Source organism: Leuciscus leuciscus, assembly GCF_965113295.1.
Source record: "Leuciscus leuciscus genome assembly, chromosome: 22".
NCBI classification, from domain to species: domain Eukaryota; kingdom Metazoa; phylum Chordata; class Actinopteri; order Cypriniformes; family Leuciscidae; genus Leuciscus; species Leuciscus leuciscus.
Genome location: NC_138746.1, coordinates 21,322,159 through 21,344,434, shown reverse-complemented (window position 1 = coordinate 21,344,434; position 22,276 = coordinate 21,322,159). Strand labels below are relative to the sequence as shown.

The window sequence follows — 22,276 nt, the reverse complement described above, 5'->3', positions numbered from 1 at the left end:
TTCAGCTGTGCTGCCATTAGTTTGCATTTTTTTACTAAATCTATTTTTGTGCAAGTAACAGGAGTGTAAATGGGAAAACAAAGTAACTTGAGTTAACTCAGATATTTTGTTGTAAATTTAAAATAAATGTGTTACTTGGAAAAATAATCTGATTACATAACGCGTTACTTGTAGCCTAATGCATTACCCCCCAAAACTGATTGCCATTATAGAATGCTATTATAATATGAGTGTAAATGATGTCCAGGATACTGGAGTTGCACTTTTTTACTACATAGTTTATATATGTTTACATATTTAGCCAACAATAATATAATATGACATAATAAATGTAATATAATATAGGCAGTATTCGATATTAACATGCATTATTATGATTTATAAATATTTTATCTGGACAACTTCATTTTACATGCATTAGATACAGTAAATGTTCAGATTTCATGTGCTTAATTACAAAAGTCTAATATAAGGCCTAATTACAGTAGGCTATGCTTAAATCCAAATGTCCAGTACTCGCAAGCTCTATAATAATGTACTTCAAACTGTGCCCAACTATCATGATGTGACTGCTTGTTTATAAACAGCAGTAAGTACTTTGGCTACAGTTGTCCCGTTATTTATACTGACCATCCCGAGTGTGCAAGAGCGCAGATGCGCCAGTCGCGGGTACAGCGCGGGGTCACGTGACTTCCTGCGGCGAGTGACTGCTGCTGCAGTTTCTTGTCGCGAGCGCACGGTGCACGCTGTGGAAATTCCGAACCACAGCGGCATGAAGCTGCACGCACACACCGCACGAGAATCGCCACACCACCCGTGAACGGAAAGGCGTCTCCGTAGGGCAGCGGATTTACACCCGTTTTAGCGGAGGGGGGATTAAGATCCAGCGCGATCCAGAAGGAGAAGTTTGCTCACTGCGTCGGGTGGAGGTGAACGGGACACCAGCAGCGAGCATGGCGGAGAGAAGTGGCCGGTTGAGCTTCCCCGGCAGCGGGGCGCTGAACAGACCGGTTCCTATGAACCTGTTCGCCACCTGGGAGATAGACGGCTCGTCTCCCAACTGCATTCCCAGGTGAGAGTCATGCGTGATCGCTCGGAAGCCCAGATGGGCTGTTTGTCAGCGGGCAGGCAGGTGCACAGCGGCGGCAGGGAGTGGTGTGTCTGTCTGTGTGTGTGTTAGACAGAGAAAGGGTGTGTGAACTAGTTAGTCTGTCATTGTGCTGCACTGTTCGAGCGCGTCTGATTGGACCGATGTCAGCATCGGATCAAGGTGGCACAAATCCAGTGATGTTCTGCTGGTTTAGTAACGCTTTTCTGTCATTCACCAGCATTAGTCGAAGTGTTAAAATGTGACCCGGTTGCGCTTTGATCAGTAGGGAGTAATATGTATGTATATATATATATATATATATATATATATATATATATATATATATATATATATATATATATAGCCAGCCTATATATGTATATCCTAGTCTTAAAGTGCTGCGTATTATTATTATTATTACTGATGATAGTATCATTAATTTCCTTTTCTGTTACGCTTTGAGCGAACCTGGGGGGTTTGACAGGTTCTGTTCGGTCTGCGAACACAAACAAAACTCCCTTGCCATTGTGACGTCAGGGTTCCACTCTCGCGCCGCGCTCGGGTGAGGTGGCACGTGCGGTTTCGCCGGAGGGTCGAGCTGTCATCAACGCGGACCGGTTTAGTGCAAAATAAACCAGTGAATCTACTAGATGCACTGCAACCAGAAACATAATGTTCTGAGTGACCCAGATATTCAGAGACAGCTGTTTCTCTTCTGTCTGAGTCATCAAAGTACTTCTTTCTTTCTTTCTTTCTTTCTTTCTTTCTTTCTTTCTTTCTTTCTTTCTTTCTTTCTTTCTTTCTTTCTTTCTTTCTTATAAAACGAGTTTGCTGTATGTGTGCTGGCATGCAGGTTGTTTTTTGTTATGATGAACTATGGGTGGTGTCCGCTATTGACCTTAAAGAGTTCACCCATAAAAGGAAAATGCCGTCATTATTTACTCAACCTCATCACCTCCAGGAGAAATTATAAAGAGGGACTGGAGCTGGAGCTTTCAAGCTTCAAAAGATATCATAAATCTCTGTGAAGAAGATTACAAGTCTTCTGAAGCCATGTAGCTTTGTGTGAGGAGCGGTTCAAAATGAAGTCATTATTCACTAAACAAATCATGTCTTTTCAATGAATCAGTTGAGTGAGTTCACAGATCCAGTGTTTTTTTGTTTGTTCACCATTTGGATTGATTCAGTTCTTGCGTTCAACTCACTGACTTAAAGGGTTATTTCACCCCAAAATTTAAATGATCCCATAATTTACTCACCCTCAAGCCATCCTGAATATGACTTTCTTCTTTCAGCCTAACACAATCGTTACTGAGTTATAATATCCTGGATCTTCTGAGCTTTATACCTTGTTTTTTGAAGCCCAAAAAAGCGCATCCATCCATCATAAAAGAAATCCGTACAGCTACAGAAAATATCCATACGTATAACTAATTATATAAAGTTATAATTATGGATAATTTTCTTACAAAAATGCATCGCTTCACTTCAAAAGGCCTTTATTAACCCCTGGAACCATATGGATTACTTTTATGATGGATGGATGCGCTTTTATGGGCTTCAAAAAACAAGGTACCATTCACTCCCATTATAAAGATTGGAAGAGCCAGGATATTTTTTAATATAACTCCTATTTTGTTTGGCTGAAAGAAGAAAGTCATATACACCTAGTTTGACTTGAGGGTGAGTAAATTATGGGATCATTTTTGGATGAACTAACCCTTTAATGGTCCAAATTCAGCAGATAACATCTGAGTGAAGGGAAGGAATTTTTTTATGAAAAACGACTTCATACAAAGATTAGATTTGATTTATTTTATTGTGCTTTTTTGTCATTTTGGCACTTGACAGCCCTTTACTGTAAAAAAATAATCTCATTCAATTTACAGGAGAAAAGTGTCAGTATGGAATCTAGAAATTAATCAAAAAAAAAAGTTAAAATGTTTCAATGTTACGGTATGCCTGTACATTTTACAACTAATAACTGTATATTTGAGTAATTTATATAATGTTAATATACCAGTCTTAAATTACCAAAATCTGCTTTTTGATGTACTCTAACCATAATATCATAGATGACACACTAAAGACAGATCAGAGCTGTCGCTAGACTTTTAGTTCAATGGGAAAAAAAAATCATACTGGTTTTGCACATACGTGAGGGTGATATATTACAGAATTTTCATTTTAGGATGAACTACCTCTTTAAATCAGCCTGAACTGGAGCAAATGATGGAGAGGAGGATGGGGAATAAGGAGAGAGATGTGCCTTATGAATTCTTGATCATAATAAAAGATTCACAGCTGTACCACAGACACATTTTCCCTCGGGCCCTTTGTCTGCTCGCTGTATGTGTGCGAGGAGCACGACTTTTGACCGTAGAATTCCTGAAGTTAATTATGTGTTAATGTAAAGGTCCGTTCTGCGCACATCATTAAAGCTGAGAGTAGAATCTGAGAGAAATGACTCATCTTATCGCAATGAGACACTCTAATACATCCCTGTCTTAAAAATTAAATTAAATTCAGCTTTTAATGAGCTAATTAATGAGCCACAGCAGCTGCTTTTCTGAGCTTTTCGGTTTGATTTCCCCCCCGTGGGCTTCCACTGCAGTGGGTGTGGCCTTGCCTGGAGATACTGTCTGATTGGCTAAGTCTGATGTGTTGGGCGTGTCTCCAATATAGTACTGGTGAAATATTAAAATATTGTATATTTTGTTTATTCACCAGCTTTCTGGTAAATGTTTTATTCATGCTGTTCTGTTATTGTTAGCTAAAATGTAAAAATTGTGTTTCGTTAATTCAAATATACAATATTATAAATATTGGAGGAAAAGCTTAAATGTAAAAAACTCAAATGAAAATGAGAAATGTTGACTTGGCAACTAACTGAAATAAAAGAAATAAAATAAAGTACAAAAATGATTAAAACTTAAGTAAATAGAAAGCTAAATAGAAATATACAAAAGCACAAAATTACTAAATCGTAAGCTAAAGTTAAAATTAAACCGAAAATGTAAAAAAATTTATTTAAAATAATTATAAATATTATTAATAAAACAACTATGCTTATTGATCTGTTTGCTCTGGTTGTGACCAAATATAAAAGTCCATTAGAACACACCACTTTACGTGTAGGCTATTTGTATATATATATTTTTTTTTTATTAAACGTGTGTCTGGCAGAACAAGTGCTTTTGTGTTCGTCATGGTTCATCTCTTTTGCTTATTTTGTTGTCGAGTGTCTTCTGGAGGTTAAGTTTACGAGTGTTTTGAAGAGTGATTCTTTCATTACAACCTCTAAATTTATGACCTGTGAAGATAGTGTGATCAGTCGTCAGCTTCAAGCTATTCCTGAAGTGTTTGTGGTGGGCTGAAATCTGCATGCAGTTGTTTTGAATGCGAGTTCAAGCTGTTGATCTCCTCTGATGTTTGATTGTTTCAGTGAAGAAGAGGATGATTGAATTTATGGCGAATTACTTTTTTCAATAAGAAGAATCCTCATTCAGATTTACACGCTGCAAAATAGGTCACAGAATAGTCTGAAGGCTGTGTGATTATTGTGTGTTATGGCAGATTTGATCGATTTAAAGGGGCTTAATATTAGTTCACTGTAGCTGCCATAATCCTCACGTTCAGTTAAGCTGTCAGAGCCGACACATTCTGACTGGTTGAGTCCTGCTGCAGTGAAAGAAAACCAAAGGTAAATGAATGCTATGCCTATGAGACACAGGAATGTCAACCACAATTCAAAACAGCAAAAGTAGAAAAGCTTATCCACTTCTGCCTTGTTATTAATTCATTCAGTTTTCAGTCCAACATGTGAAATGCGTTGAATTTTTAATGTGTGAGAAAATTTTTTTTTTTATAAGCTATTGGACGATTTTTTTAACTATTATAAAAAAAATGTGAATATTAGATGCAAAACTTTAACTTGAAATAAAAAATGACTAAAACTGAAATAAAAAATAATGAAAGGTGTGTATGTGTACAGTATATATATGTATGTATTTATATAGGCTAATGTATATGTATGTATGTATATGTGTGTGTGTATATATATAATATATATACACTCACATTTATAAATGACAAAATCGCTAAATCACTAAAACTTAAACAATAATTTAAATGAAAAGTGCAAATATAAAGCTAATCCAAAATGTTATAATCATACATAGTACTAAAATAACTCAGGAAGTTAAGAAGTTTTTGGAGGTTATTCTCATATCATGATAAATCAAAATGTCCTTGTTCTTTTGAGTTCATTGTATTATGAAAACATGAAGTTTAACTTCCTCCTGACAGGCTAAAAAAACATCATTTGAAACTGCTGGCTTATTTCTGACTTCAGAAACCTAAATTTATGAACACATGGCCGCCCACAGTTACACATCAACACCCATTCACTGGTGAGCATGGCCTGCCCAGTCACGTTGAGGTAATACTGAGGGACTAGAAAAGATATTGTTAGACCAGAAACACCAGAAAACTTATTTTTGTTTAATTATGACTGATAGATTTATAAAAATTCCATACTATATTGTATAAATAAATAAAAAAGCGAATTCAACGTGACAATCATTGTGGGATTGATTGACAGTGGACTGGAGAAAGCGTTGAGGGCGGCCGAGAGCTTCAAAAGGTTGGGCAGTTCACGACTTTATGCAAATAGCAGATGTAAAACGCGGTCGGCAGCCAATCGCTGTGCGGTTGAGGTAGTGACATGTGTCTTGAGCCTTTAAAAATCTGCAGGTTGTTCCTGGAGTTTATGCTGGATTTAGTGTGTAAATCATATTGTTTACACATCGGACGCTTTGCAGTTGCTAAATATATGTTCAATATTGCAGTTTGGAGGCGTTCATTGTGATTATGCTGGCTGGGTTTACAAAAGTTTATAAAATTGACATGATATCTTTACTTTGGCATTTGGAAACAAAGCTTGCCTATTTCCAAATGTAATCGCGTGCATCTCTGATGATTATATAGTCTGTGACGTGTGTTGAAAACAACAGATTAAAAACACATTATAGCATTGCCAGCAGCACCAAGCAGAGTTTTGCCGCTGTAGTTGCGCATGCACCGTAAACGCTGTCAAATACGCCATTTTTGACGACTTGCACACGGTTTTATGGTGTTTGGAATGAGGACGGCGTATTTGACTGCTTTAAAACCGAACCTTCTGAACCTTTTGGCTTGCCATACATGCGTTGTAGTTCTCTAACGAACGTGCGAGTCTACTTCCGCATCAATTAAACATGAATCGTGGTGCTCTCGTGAATGCACATTGAAGATTAAATTGTGTTTTTTGTGCAAACAAAGTATTAGCGTCGCTTCAAAAAATTGAGGTTAAACCCCCGGAGGCACATGGGTTACCTTAATGATGTCTTTACTACATTGCTGGGGCTTCAAAGTAGTAGTTGCGTAGGCTGTCAATGGAGGGACAGAAATCTCTCAGATTTCATTTAAAAAGATCTTCATTTGTGTTCCGAAGATGAATGAAAGTCTTACAGGTTTTGAACGACATGAGGGTGAGTAATTAATGACAGAATTTTCCTTTTTGGGTGAACTATCCCTTTAAATACAATCTTAGACTTAACAGTGACCCTGTGCTGCCGAGTGCGCGCACGACCCCCTTATGGTCCTTTGTATCTTCTCAAGTGGGCATCATTTTTACTCAAACAATAGAAATCTCTCTCTTTCTCTTTCTCTCTCTCTCTGATTGAACAGGCTGTGCTAGGCTGTCATATTTGTGTGTGTTGGTGGAGTGTGTGCTGTGTTCTCACCCAGAGGGAAGAAACAGTCATGCCTTTGTCTTTAACGCACCCACAGCCATTCTTACACACACACACACACTGACAGGAGCGGGATAAATAGCCGTATTGTTTATATGGTAAAGCTCTGTTTTGTTTTGAGGCGTTTTGTTGTGTATTTTTGAGTACGTTTTTGATTAGGAGGGATAGCAGATGCTTTAATCTCTTTAATGGGATGACGGTGCAACTCTTTTATTGCACATGGTCTGAGTCTGTACATCACTGCCTATTATGGAGCTGTTCAGTCATGATGTCCATTTGTAGGCCAACCTAGAAGGCTAATTTGCCAAGTTCCGTCAGGAATTTTCACTGGCTTCTTAGAATAGCTGTTATCAATGTATGTGTAAAGTGTATTTTTTACATACATTAACTATTAAATCAATGAGTTTATGTGCTTGATGAATTTGAACCATTGTAGCTGTTTTTTCCCCCCAAAAAAAAATATAAAGCAGCAGAACTTTTTTTCAACATAGATTATGCAAATGTTTCTTGAGCTGCAAATCAGCATATTAGAATGATTTCTGAAGGATCATGTGACACTGAAGACTGGAGTAATGATTCTGAAAATTCAGCTTTGGGATTACAGGAATAAATAACATTTCATAATATATTCAGATTAAAAAATATATTAAATTATAATAATATTTCTTAATATTGCTGTTTTACAGTACTTTTAAATAATATATATAAAAAAAATACATGTTTATATTTAAGATAACTACATGGCAGGAAAGGAACTGACTACTTGCGTACACACACACGTGCGCGTGCATGTTTGTTTCACTATATTTGTGAGGACATTGCAGATTTTCTTTTTTGGGGACATTATGTCCCAATAATGTAGGGTTTACCTGAACTTAACAAACCCCTCTAAAAGTCAATAGCTAGTCGTTCAGACTATAACATTCCTCTGTTTTTGTTTTGAATGTTTGCTGATGTTTCCTTTTACAATTGCATCATATTAAACCCAGTTCATCAGGTTCTGTGAAAGCAACCTACTGGTTAGTTGATGTTTTTGCAGAGCTGTGCTGATGTCTGCATTTAATTATTTGCATGTGGCCAAAAATGAAGTCAATAATCCTGCTTCTGGTCTAAAGAAAGTAAGTCATACGGGTTTAGAACGACATGAGGGTGAGTCAGTGATGACAGAATTTACATTTTTGGGTGAACAATCCCTTTTAGTCATCAAGATTCTTCTTCCTAAACCAAGTTACATTCATTTGCATTGATATTATTGTGCTGAAATTATCTATTTTAAACTCTGCTGATAATATTGTATTGTCTATTAGCTGTGCAGCAAGCTTTGTAAAGACTGATCATCAACATTACCGTGAGGTCCAGAGATTCAGAAGATTCCAGACCAAAATGGCATCTGAGCACACCCTAAAGAACAGATGCCTTACACCCTGGGGTTTCTGAGAGTCTGCAGTCCAAAGACAAAAATAGCTGGTTTGTGGACCATGACCTGCTCTTTCCCAGAAGCCCTGGTGTAAGCCAGCAGGAGTAGGTCTGTGAATTATGATTATAAAGAATGCAAAACTAGCACGAACATCCTGATCACATGTGCATGACCACACGGCAGCGGGGCACATCGGTTTTGTTTAAATAAAGCTGTGACCACAGTGAAAAAAACTTCACTCCTGATCATTGCAGGTGTGTCTGTTTGTTGTGTAAAGACAGCATGTAACAGTGTTCAACCAAACACTGGATATGAAAACAATGCACAATTATGTATGTACAAATAGAAAATTTCAGTTCACAATTTTGCTTTGTTTTCACAGTCTGCTGCACTGTTTTCTGTTCTGCATTTCAGATCAGTTTAGTGCTTCTCTACTGTTAAGCATGTGAATTTTAGTCTGTTGGACTGTAAGAGGGATGGGTCACCATGGTTGACTAGTTATCCAACAACTGACTATTCACTTAGTGAGGTCGACGATCTCAGATTTATAGCCATACGTATTCAGATGGATGTCTTTGACCGTTGTATCGCGTCTGTTTTTTTTATTTTTATTATTGTTCTCAAGTAGACCTTTGCTCAGAACTAACTTTAAAAAAAAATTTTAATTACTTTTAATCAGCTGTTCTTAAGAAAAACAGATTTCATTCACTAAACATCCCCTTAAGTTTGACAAACAGAAAGTGTTTAAATTAGGGCGGTATCAGATTTTTCACTACACTGTTATCCTGGCCAAAAGAATCCATGATAACGATATATCGCAATATCTATAGAAATTCCGAAAAAAATAAATAATGATATCAGTTAAATAGAAATGAAAAAGATCGTATTATATACAGTGCCGATTGGCATTGCATTATTATATACAATATCCTTATGAAAATACCTGAGTTGGCTTGAAGAACACAAACTATAATAATGTCGCAATAGTGTGTTAATTCTCTTCCTGTTTAATCAGTCAAAATGTCTCTCTCTGCGTTTTATTCAGCTACAGCAATAGAGTGGTGCAGGTATGATGTCACTTTGTAGGCCGCATCACGCTGGTTCCCTCAACAAAAACCCAATAGGATTGTCCCATATGCTTTTGGATTATCGCTAAAAACAAGCTGTGTGATCAACAAAAGTTTGAAACTTACACGTTTTGTCCACCAAGATTTATTATCAGAAATGAACACAACTTTTATGAAGCCTAAATGCAGTCGCCAGAAGTAAAAAGCTAAAGGTAAGGCAGGCTATAAACGAACAACACCACGGTCCCACAAATTCAACGTCACCATCACTAAGCTTTCGACAACTCTGTTTTTATCTAAAAACATTTACCCAGAATGTTTGAGTTAGAATAGTTTATAAGATCACAATTATAACCATAACCATAACCATAACGATGCTGTAAAAAGAGTTTACCTTTGTTCGGTGTGATGGCGTTTAATGACCTTGACTGCCTCTGTAGTCCCATTTAGCCACTTGTTTGCAACCACACTTTTCAAGACGCGTAACAGCTTAAAAAAATCACGAGTCGGGTAATATTGATGTGTTTTGTGTCGTAGAATAAACATAAAAGTGTCTTGAGCTTATGTTCACCGCAGACCTTATTCCAGTCATTTAACCAAAAAACCGGAAGTGCTAAAATGCTAACTCGTTTCTGTGTTTTGGCTTACAAAGTGATGTCATACCGACAATACCGACACCTACTGTATGTTGGGATGTCAAACAGATACTGGCACTGGAGAATATAAATGCCATTTTATTATACGTGTATTATTCATTTGAAATATTACAGATTATTGCCAATACCGGTATATTGCAACACCCCTAGTTTTAGATCAATATTTCTGAATGGTGCTCACACATTCAGGTTTTAAAGAGAGTTCAAAAGAATAGCATTTCTTAGAAATAGTAATACATTATAAGTGTCTTTACTGTCACTTTTCATCAATTTAATGTATACTTGCTGAAAAAAGCGTTAGTTTCTGACCTACTTTTGAACAGTAGTGTATATTGTTGTTTTTGTTTTGTTTTTTAAAATAAAAATAGAGATGGACAGATATGGAAATACTGCCCATATAATGATTGGTTATAAAGTTTGGTTTTGTTTAACAATAAGTAGGTCACCTAAATAATGTAGGGTCTCATGATCATTTGGATATTTTTATTTGCCCGTTTTACTTATTTGATTTAAAGATGTAGCATATCTGCTGTCCTTAAAATGAATGCCACCTCGTTTGATTATTATTTTTTTCTCTCTCATCTAATATAATGATATTCATTCATCAAGTGTGTTGCAAGTCCCCTTGTCACATTGTATGCATAGTTGTATTTGTGGGGCATTTATAATGTTTTAAAAATAAAGACTCACATTTTACTAAAGTAGGTGTTTCTGCAGCTGGAGCAACTAAATGCTTGTGTTTCGGATAAGCGTGTGTGTGTGTAAGATATTAATTGAGAAAGTTGGAAAATGTAGGTCAGTTGTTTTTACAAGGAAAAGAGATGCATGTGCATGTTGACTCGTTTGTTATGTTTGACTCTGAAATGTTTTCAGCATGTGTTAGTCTTTAACTGCAGTTCTCTGGAAGTTAACACACACACACACACACACACACACACACACACACACACACACACACACACACACACACACACACACACGCAGCTGTTGCTAATGAACTGAATGAAGTCAACAGAGTGTATCCGGAGAAACGTGTGCTCGTACTCAGGTGAAACACAGACGGATTGTTTGCATTGGTTTATGTTCTCCTGCATTAAAGGCCTAGGTTAACTCGATCTCTCCTGTCTGTCTCTGTCTGTCCATTTTAAGAAAATCTGTGGTGGTCTATCTGTTATCCACAGGTCAGGGACTCCTGTAATCTCACCAGGGTGAAATGAATTCAAATCTACTGTGTGTGAATTAGTGTTTATATTGTTCATATCTCTCTTTTTCACACACACACACAGTTTTATTGCAGTCATTGGGAAAGATTCCAGGTTATCTTGACTCTCTGCTCCATTTAAAGTTCAAACACATAATTTAGAGTTTCAGATAAAAAAGTAATGTGGAAAATCTAAGTGTGCACACAGTTTTCTTGGTAAAAACTATGCGGTTTATCCGTCATTTGCATACGGTGGCGTCCAAAAGTTTAAAGGGTCATGAAACCCTAAAACATATTTGAGATTAAAATATATGTACAGGTTGCACATCACTGAAAACAAAAATAGCACTAGTTATATTTATTTTTTATGGGGAAGTGGTTATTTTTTCATTTTTCGGAGCCATTTCTTTCCTCTGGTTTAAAAATCGAAGTTGAATCAACGTCACACAATGTGGGATATATGCCTTCATTTGGAGTGATTACTGGCTGGAGAATACACGTCTACTTCAGCAGTTTCTGAGCTTTTCTCCACATTATTCATGAGAATAAACTGTCAATCCAATCACTGTGCTGTATAATGCTTGAGATCATAACGCAGAATTCAAATGTCACAAAAGACTTGTTCAGCTTGTCCTTTCCTCAGTACAGTAACACAAAAGTGTTGTCCATTTTACCTACGATGTGTTCAGAGCTGGAGTATGACTACCAACAAGTGGAAAATATGACTGAAACAACATTTAAAGTCACCATGAAATCAAAATGGACAATTCTTATTTTTTTGTGTAATATTGCAGTATTTATTATAAATGATTTATCCGTGCACATTATTATTTATTTTTTTAATTCGTGTGCCCTCATAATCTTTGTCCAATTGCCCTCCCACTTGCTGTGATCGCTTCTCTGATGAGGTGTTTACGGGCGAGAGGGCGGGGCAAACTGTCAATCACATGAGATCATAGCAATAGCAAACTGCAATGATCCAATCAATTCCCGATAGACAAAATCAAGTCCCGCCCTACACTTTTTCTTGTTCGAGAAGCCACTTCACTCGGATATACTTCACAATTTGGAAGAAAAGAGTATTGCAAAAACGTATTTGATTGGTTCATGATAGTTGTTAAAGTCTCTAATGATAAGATTATTGGGAGTTTGTTGTCATAGGCCAGGGTTATATTTTTAACACTTATGCTGTGTTGAAAACCCTGTAGCACCTTTGATGTTCCCGGCCTTTTAAAAATTGCTTGTAAATCGCTCGTTATGCTATATTATCACCAAATATTGGATTCAATCTTTTTGTCAGCTTGTTTTCTTTCAATTAGGGCTCGTTTTGTATTTCTTTTTGGATCGTTGACCATCCAATGATCCAATGATTTCTTCTCGCCTCATTGATCTGAGCCTATAAACCTCAGTCTTTGAGTGATAAAAGCATTATTTGTGGATAATTTTGTCAATGTTCAACAAAATATGGGGAAAAAAATGGCTCTGTTTATCACAAAAGTGTGCTTTAATGTTTAACTAGGAAGTTTGTTTTGAAATGCTCTTATCTTGCACAAAATGGCACAAAGTCACACTTGTGGTGGACCTGGTCAAACATGACGACCTACAAAAAATAGCTTATAAATCTCTTATGATGCTATATTATCACCAAATATTGGATTTAATCTTTGTTTTTCAACTCGTTTTCTTTCAATTAGGACAGGTTTTGTATTTATTTGTGAAACTGACTGATCGTGCTGATTGAATGGAAACGAGAACATCTGACCTTTTGTACAAAGAGTTCAGTGTGTCACAAATCTGCTGACATTCTTTTACTTGTACATTTCATTTCATCCTAGTGATCTTATAATATTTCCTAAAATTTCTTCTTTGGCAATAATCTTTATTTCCAGGTTTCATACGTTTAGACAGACTCAGCAGAAATTAGTGTGTGTGTGTTTGTAATTGCATGTCAACCATTCATGTGCTTTTCATACCAATGAAAACTTAAGCTAAATTATAGACTTACACACTTCTCAGTGTGTGTGTGTGTGTGTGTGTGTGTGTGTGTGTGTGTGTTTGTTTGTGTCTGAGTCTTAGTGTGTCCCTTCCATCAGTTACACTAAGGAGTGTTGAAGTCTTTGAAATTGAGCTAATTAGGACCAAGCTGACCTTGTTAGAATAGTGTGTGAATGTGTGTGTAAGAACCTGTGTGTTTTTAGCATCCAGAAGTAAATGTAGGTCACCTCTCTGGGGTTTACTCACTTTCAGACACATGCAGAATATTTGGACCGTCATTCTGATGAGATCACATACACACGATTCCAGCATGGAAACGGCCCTCAAAATCCTTACTCACTTTGAAGGCACACACAAACAAACTGTGAAATCGAAATGGTTTTGTTGCTTTTAGTCCTTGTGTGTTAGTTTTGAGGCAATCTCTGCCAGTGCACAAATGTGATAGTTTGCAGTTAAAGTTGTTTCGTCATGAAATCAAAATTTACCCTATTTACTCTATCGCACATTACTAGTCTTGTGGTGAACAATTAAGCCGTGCAAGTTTGCTGTGGTAATCTGTAATCAGAATCTGAAAATGTACTTCCGCTCTGGAATATGGCGTTCCTTCTCTGATGACGTCAGGTTGACGGATTGGGTTGAAAATGCTTAACCACTCCCCTCAAACTGCCAGTCTGATAATCCTTCTTATCCTCTGTTCAATATTCCATTGCACTTGGAAATACATTACAACACTGAAGTAAAGTTGGTTGCAACTTCCAGTTCATGGGGACTTTAAAATTGGTCTCTTCCAGGAAAATATAGCCCAAATATTGATGACTCATCATGCACTATGCAGTTCTCTGTCCAATAGAATGCGCTCTAGAATGTGAATGTCCCTTCCCCTCACACCATCTGCAACTGACAATGATGGCTAAAAAAAATAAATAATATATATATATATATATATATATATAAACATATTACATAAAACTTCAATGTCCATATATCTTCCTGTTTCAACAGGAAATGCGTAACAGAATGAAAACTACTTTCGTGAAGGTGAATTGTGTAATTTAAAGGCACACTATGCAGTTTCTGTTTTTCTCAAACAGCGACCCCTAGAGTCGCTGTGGAGTACTTGTATTTAATGTTACTGTTGTAAATACCACTCACGCAGAGCCGTCTCTGCACTCTTCCGACCGCGCTTTCTTCGTTTTCTTCGTCGACTCTTCCATGATTCACGTCTGAAATGCGTGCTAGTGTCTTCCACAGAGGCTGCTTCATATGTTGTTGATGTATGTGACGTCGTGCCGTAAAGCAAATCGTGATTCTCGCGAGATTTGGCGGGGCGCCACCTCTCAAACTTGCATTGCTGGTTTTGGCAGTTTTTCCAATGCATCTGTCTGCTCAATCCATTGGTAAAGCCAATGTTGTTATGGAATGGAAGTCATGTGCTAAAACAAACCCCTCTTGCAATTCCGTTTAATGCCAGTTTTTAGTGGTGCAAAACTCATACGTTTCACGTTTAAATTGTTATTATGGCATGAATCAAAGGGTATTTCTAATGATGTAATGGACTTTTTCTTCTGTAAAGATTGTCAATGCTGTATGCTTCAGGTCTGTAAATCTACACACAGTGTCTCTGTGAGTCTTGTGAAATGATGGTGTCAGCTCTTGTGTGTTTTAATGCATCGGTTAATCCCGGAGGTGTGTCCGGGCCCGTAACCTGAGCACAATTTCACCCCTTAGCACTGCCGTTTCAGACTTAAAGTTACAGTAGATGTGCGTGTAACCTGAGTCAGGAGTGATGGGAGCTGAGGAGAAATGAATGAAATTGATTTTGTTCTCATTCCCTCTGTGCTTCTAGAGTCTCTGCAGCATCTGTCAGAGAGAAACACACACAGTATCTGTAGGAGAGTGTGTGTAATGGAGCTGTGATTGAGTTTGCATCCAGTCGAGTGGAGTGAGACACGTTTATCTTTAACTCCAGAGAGGATGAACAGTCTCTGTTCTTCTGTGAGAGATCATTGAAGGCTTTTAGATCTTTATAGGAGGTTATAGGCCTACATAGTTATTAGAGGGGTTTTATTGACGTGTGTGTGAGAGAGAGAGAGAGAGAGAGCAAGTGTTTGTGTGTGTGTTTGTGTAATGAGAGATACAGCACACACACCTCACACCACACCAGCTGAAATAATCAGCCTTTGTACTGAGAAAACAGAACATTAATTTGTGTGTGTGGCCATTGTTTCCTGTCGTGTTTGTAGGTGGTCTCATTGATCAACCTCTGACACAGCTTTCACTAATGTCAATTCTTTTTTACTTGATATAATTGATTATAAATAATGTGTGTTGACTGTTTAAAACTAAAGTGTGTAATTTATGGCAGTGTTTTGAGTCAAACCAAAGCTGTATTTAACGTCACAATCAAATGAAAGAATATATGTATATGCATATTTAATTGATGAGTTGTCAGTACAATATATAGTGTATGATTTTACCCCTAAGTTCAGCATATGGACACAAAATAACTGCAAATCCACCTTTCGCTGCCTGGAGTGAATTGCAGTGATCCATCTGCTTCTCTGTAAAAAATATACCTCAGATTTCTAGTCAAAACTATATATAGAGTCAATTGCAAAGCTCTTTCCCGGTTTAGATGTGTTTTGTGTGTTTTTCACAGCATTCACGCTGAAAACAAACGCTGTCGCTCAGTCTTTTTGCCACTCAGTGGGGGTAACCGCAGTCACTCCGGCCAACAGTGTCGTCATGCGCAATTGCGCATACACTTTTTTTTAATGTTATATTATTGAGTTTTTGGGTTGCAAATTTACCTAATTTTTCTTTTGCTTTAATGTCAGAAATGGCTTCTTTTTTCTTTTTTTTTGAGAATTAGAGGTCATCAGCCACAAATATATGCAAAAATATTTTTTTATCTATGTCTGTATGTGTTGTGTGTGAGAGAAATGTAAAAAGTGTATTTAGAATCACTGTGTGTTCCTTTGTTGTGTGTTAGCATGCTAATCGCTCAGGGGAGAAGAATGGCTTTTGTGTGTGTGTGTGTGTGTGTGAGTCAAAGTAAGAATGGTTTGTGAACAATACCAGCCTTCAGATCCCCAGAGAGATTGGACTGTGTGCCTCTCTCTCTCTCTCTCTCTCTCTCTCTCTCTCTCCTCTCTCTCTCTCTCTCTCTCTCTCTCTCTCTCTCTCTCTCTCTCTCTCTCTCTCTCTCTCTCCTCTCTCTCTCTCTCTCTCTCTCTCTCTCTCTCTCCATATTGCCAAAGCATTGCACAAAGCAAAAAAAAAAAATTATAAAACATTCATAAAATACAGTCAACGCATAGTACTATAATGTTCCCTGTACCTCTTAGTTTGTTGCATTTATAAATATGATGTGCAAAGAGGAAGTTGGTCCAAGTAAGATATTTTATATATATATATATATATATATATATATATATATATATATATATATATATATCTATCAATATTTTTTTCAATTCATATGAGCTTTATTGGCATGACTGTGTGAAATAGCACAATATTGCCAAAGCAATAGACATATTCAAACATATATATATATAAATAAAAGGGGAAAAAAGCATAAATGTGTCCTTATTAAAAATAAATATGTTATCACAATTAACCCACAAAAAAAGACAAAGTGAATGACTCAAGAGAGCAGAGATAAAGGGAAGAGGGATATTTTCTCTCTCATTCTCGCTCTTTCCTCCTTGTCCTCTTAGTATGTGATTTGAATATATAAAGCGTTTCTTATTAATGTTCTAGGTGCGTGTGGGACTTTCCCCCATTGGCTTTTCTCTCTGCTCAGGCTTCCCACTGCGACATTCCTGACTCATCTCTGCTCCGGCTCTCTCTCTGCGTGACTGACATTATCTCATTCTCTGTGATGGGGTACTCTCGGCTTTTAAGGCATAGTACAATATGTATCTTTGCCATTTAATGAAAGTAAATTGGTCTGTCAAGATCCATAAATGAGAAAAATCACCACATTCTGTTCCAAGTCTTCTGAAGATTTGTGCGAGAAACAAATGTAATTCCCTGAGCAATTTGCATTTGCACATATTTAAATGTGTCCCGCCTGCATTATTCGATGTCTGAGCTTTGGCAAAAGGGAAGATTATAGGCAAATAACTACAGTACTTAATTGTCTTTTTTTGGTCTACTAATCCTTCATTCTGGAAATGTTTGCCTCTGTGATGTGAATGTGGGGGTGTTGATTAATCTGTGTTATCACTGTATGTGCTGAAGGGTGGATGTCATTCAGTACAGTGTTCAGGTTTACTGCGGTGTCGAAGCGAGGGCGTGTGTTTGTTATGTTTTAGTAGAATTTGGCTCATTCAAGCAGTTCCTTCTGGTTGGAATGACAGACTCTCAATGGAACGTCTTGTAAACAGTTTTGTATGCCAGTTTTCAGAGGGCTGATATCAGCCCCATGACTTCCAGTTGTTTTCTGGATTGATCTGTTGAAAGTTACTATGCTACTATACTACCTATAAAGATAACTCTTCAATTCGCCAGACATTATGTATAATCACGTGTTTGTGTAAATAACTCTGTTGTTTTTGTCTGTAGGTTGTGTAGTCTGACTTTGAAGAAGCTAGTTGTGATGAAGGAACTTGACAAAGAGCTGATTTCTGTTGTCATTGCAGTCAAGATTCAGGTACGTAGTGATCAGCAGTGATTGTTTTTCCAGCATGTGTATAGATTTTTTTTTTTCCAACAAAGACCACAACATTTATAAGTATAAAGACAATAAACGAAATATTTTAAAAGGGAACATTTAAGTTTTTTTGTTTTGTTTTTTTAATTTTTTTTTATACACTGCCCAGAAAAGGCGCTGTTTTGATTTTAATAGTCTTGATGGAAATAAATGTTGTGATGTTATTTCCATCAAGAAGTGCATCCATTTTTTTTTGTCAAGATCTTGTATTGTAAAGTGTATTCTTGACTCTGTAAAGTCTCCTCCTGCACATCCCAAAAACTTTCAATGAATTTAAGGTCTGGACTCAGAGGTGCCAATTCATGTGTGAAAATGATTCTTCATGCTCCCTCCCAACCATTCTTTCACAATTTGAGTCTGAGGAATCTTGGCTTTGTCATCCTTGAATATGGCCATGATGTGTTTTCCTACATGGTTGTTTAAGAAATGAAAAAAGTTACACACTCCATCAGTTAGGGTTAGAAGAACTGTTGCCAAACATATAACATGCTAGAAACATAATAATCACTGCAATATTAATCCATTCATAATTTCATAGACTCCTAAGCGTTTGCCTATTTAAATCCAAACAGCGACTTATTACACCATAGAAGAGTCTTATAAGCAATTACATTTTTAAAATTCAATTAAATGAATCTAATATATATCAACATCTTTCTTAAAAAAAGAAAAAAGCCATTTTCTGTGAAAATTTATATTTATGAATGAACACATTCGTGGGTGGTGGTGGTGGCGCAATGGATAAGACACATGCCTTTGGTGTGAGAGACCCGGGTTCGAATCCACTGTGAGACACCAATGTGTCCCTGAGCAAGACACTTAACCCCTAGTTGCTCCAGAGGCGTGCGACCTCTGACATATATAGCAATTGTAAGTCGCTTTGGATAAAAGCGTCAGCTAAATGAATAAATGTAAATGTAAATGGCCAATACAGAAGTATGGGGACAAATTCCATTTGACAAAGTTAAAAAAGCCAATCCAAAACACTGCAATAAACACAATTCCAAATTAAGTGGATAATTGTTTCTTCAAAGTGATTGTGTGAAATACAGATTGTGTGTTTGCTCCTGTGATGTAGGGCTCCAAGCGAATCCTGCGCTCTCATGAGATAGTGCTGCCCCCTGCTGGAGGGGTGGAGACTGATCTCGCCCTCACGTTCTCTCTACAGGTAAAGATATCCTCAAAACGCACACTTTCAAATCGCTCAATCATAAAAACAATGGCTCTGTTCCAAAACTGCCTGGTTGTCCACTGCCTTGCTTGACAAAGAACGTCATGAGCGATTGATTTGGAACGTTCTGCATTATTCTTTTCAATCCATTATGGGAGTGCTTTCACCGCAGAGGATACATGATGTGCTGCCTTGGAATTTGGCCAAAAGGAAGGTATCGTAGAAACAACCTTTGCTTCAAATGCTTCCTGCGTAGACGGCTTACTAAGTTTTGAAACAGAGCCAATATTGTTCTCAATACATCATCATCTCAATGTGCACTGAACACAGAATTTGATTCTCAGATTTTCTTCTTTCTGTCCCGTGTGTGCGTGTTTGTATGCGAGTAGTACCCTCATTTTCTGAAGCGCGAGGGAAATAAGTTGCAAATCCTGCTTCAGAGGAGGAAGAGGTACAAAAACAGAACAATTTTGGGTTACAAGACGTTGGCTGCTGGTTCTATAGACATGGCAGAGGTATTTCAGGTTTCTTACTGAGGTCAATTGTCACTTTTGAAGCGCACACACATGCTAACATGCTGATTTGTTTGTGTTTGTGTGCAGGTGATGCAGCATCCTGCAGAAGGAGGGCAGGTCTTGGCTCTGTGCAGTAATCAGAAGGAGCTTCTGGGTAAAGTTGCTGAGATTTCGATCTATTCCCTGTCCAGTCAGCCGATTGACCATGAAGAGGCGGCCATTCTGGGACAGAAAATCAAATGTTCTGGTAAAAAAAAAAAACATCCAGCCATACAAATTAAGTTTTAAAGAATTAGCCGATGGCATGTCCCTCACAATAACCAGTTGTATTTTCTATATATATGACCAATTGTGTTTTCTATGTGTTTTGCTTCTTTATTGTGTATTTTAGCGTGACTGGAACTAGGGATGCGTAACCTGATATATTGACACCTTATTGGATATCAGCTATTTATTTGTTGGTTAATTTTTACGATTTCATCCGATTATTGGATGTTTAATTCTCTAGATCATCATTTAGCATTAACTTAAAGGTATAGTGATATATCATGGTAAAAATAAAATAGATTTATAATATTGTCCATTTATCGGTTATCGACCATTACCTAAAAATAATTATTTGTATCTGTGCATTCCTAGCTGGAACGCTGTATTGACCAATCAGCATTCAGGACTTGATCTGTCCTTTTTATAATATTGTATGTTTGACTTGGTAGATAATTACTCAGAAGAAGAGTATGAAAGCTTCTCGTCAGAGCAGGAGGCCAGTGATGACGCAGCACAAGGACAGGTCATTACAAGCACACGCACAAATAAAGCAACCTCACTTCCCTTTCTTCTAGCTGACCCGTGTTTGTACATGCTCCTTAGGATCTCGAGGATGACGAATTCGAGATAAGGAAGCCCAAAAAGCAGAGGAGGTCAATAGTCCGGACGGCGTCAATCACCAGGGTAAGAACGCCAGAGAACAATGAGAATTTACTCGCAGTCATCACTTTCAGATGTGATCGTGTAGCCTACTAAACAGACTGTTAATATGAGCGTGTATGTTTATGTGTTTGTTTCTCTTTCTCCATTAGCAGCAGAACTTTAAGCAGCGTGTGGTGGCGTTGCTCAAACGGTTCAGAGTTTCTGATGAGGTTGGTGAATACAGAGTTTACTTGTTGCTTAAAGTGCCCCTATTATGCTGTTTTCAGATATTACCTCTCATGTAGTGTACAAAATAGCGGTAATTGTCTGCTAAGTTTTAAAGATCAAAGTGCACAACAAACGATTTAGGTTTGTAACTTATTTGCTTAATACCAGCCTATGGTTGTCATTGGCTGCCCGTGCTGTACGCTCTGTAGGTGTAGACCAATCACAACAGACTGGGGCATCTGACCAATCAGAGCAGAGTAGGCTGGCAGTAAGGAGGGGTTTAGAGAGACAGAGTCCTAAAGAGAATCATTTCAGACACTGTGAGAAAAGCGGTGATTTGAAATGTATATAATGAGGAAATATAAGTGTTTTTGGATCTTGGATGCCTGTAAACCTTTTGTAGGAAACCTCCAAAACCAAGTTAAGAACCTTTAAAATGGCATAATCAGGGCACTTTAAATGTTCAAATACATGTTAGACAGGTTGTGCTTGTTTACTTGTTGTGTTGGCCCAATAAGTACACTTTTTTAGTATGAGTGAAACCTCAAACTTTTTTTCTTCTCAATGGACCAAGTCCATGTTTGTGTGCAACTTATTTTGTGTTTAACTAAATATATTGTAGAATTACATAAGCCTCATTGAGACTGTCAGTTCATATCCGTTCTTTGTGAATATCCAATTGAAATGTGATCAGGTTTAACAAGTGTCAACGGCAAAAAATACCATGAAATATGTGGTTTAAAATCTGAATCGTTTCTGGAAATCCATTTCAGTCTGACTGCTCTAATTTGTCACTTTCTCGCGCCATGTAAAACGTTAAAATGCCAAACGTTGTTATTGGAAACTTGCTGAAAGTCGCTGCAGAAACTAGGTTGTGTTGTTGTAAAAGCAGAAATATAATATAATGGCACAAAATAAAACCACACATTCCAGCCTCTTAACTTTTTGCTGCTACCTTTTAAGACACAGTAGTCCAGCGCGGCGGCTACACATTGTCATGTTGGAAGTAAGACAACATCTGTATTACAAACCTCCTCCATGTTTTTTTTTGTTTTTTTGGCCACATACCTACCAATGCAACGTCATTGCCATAGAAACCAATGCAGATATTCCGGAAGATGAAAGAGCGCCGTGGGACATACGAATCGGATCCGAACAGTTGCGATACACAGTGCGTACAGTCAATAATTTAGATCAGATTCCTATTGGATACACAAATAATGCGATTTGGGTTGACAGTGTGAACTTAGTCATAAGAATAAGACTTCTCACCTCACACCTGACATAGGTAGTTCAACATTTCACCTAATAAAGTAATTTTATAAATGTTTAGTTGTGGGAAGATGATTTCTTCAATCAACTCTTGCATGATAGTGTTGAGTCTTGAGAGTCAGTGACCCTTACGCGACTCCACAGATTAATTTAGCCATGCATGATCAGCACTGCTACGGAAACCGAAACCCTGTTAGCTGATAATCTTGCACAATGAGAGCAGGACTGGAACAAGGACTG

General features: G+C 37.4%; 1 protein-coding gene across 10 annotated transcripts in view; it reads left to right on the top strand.

The window, feature by feature from the left end:
- Positions 1-664: 664 nt before the first annotated feature.
- The window catches only part of pacs2 (phosphofurin acidic cluster sorting protein 2), a 38,056-nt gene continuing 16,444 nt past the window's right edge, over positions 665-22,276 (top strand). For 3 of the 10 annotated variants that reach the window (XR_014201712.1, XM_082154429.1, XM_082154427.1), the window contains exons 1-8: positions 666-1,072; positions 17,794-17,881; positions 19,020-19,109; positions 19,502-19,627; positions 19,715-19,874; positions 20,344-20,417; positions 20,498-20,578; positions 20,707-20,766. Coding sequence is in view for 9 of the 10 variants with exons in the window: in XM_082154429.1 (XP_082010555.1) it covers positions 954-1,072; positions 17,794-17,881; positions 19,020-19,109; positions 19,502-19,627; positions 19,715-19,874; positions 20,344-20,417; positions 20,498-20,578; positions 20,707-20,766 (798 nt within the window). In the remaining variant the exon portion in view is untranslated. Of the gene's footprint in view, positions 1,073-17,793; positions 17,882-19,019; positions 19,110-19,501; positions 19,628-19,714; positions 19,875-20,343; positions 20,418-20,497; positions 20,579-20,706; positions 20,767-22,276 lie in introns of all 10 variants that reach the window. The other 7 variants (XM_082154434.1, XM_082154433.1, XM_082154432.1 and 4 more) reach the window with 4 other exon arrangements.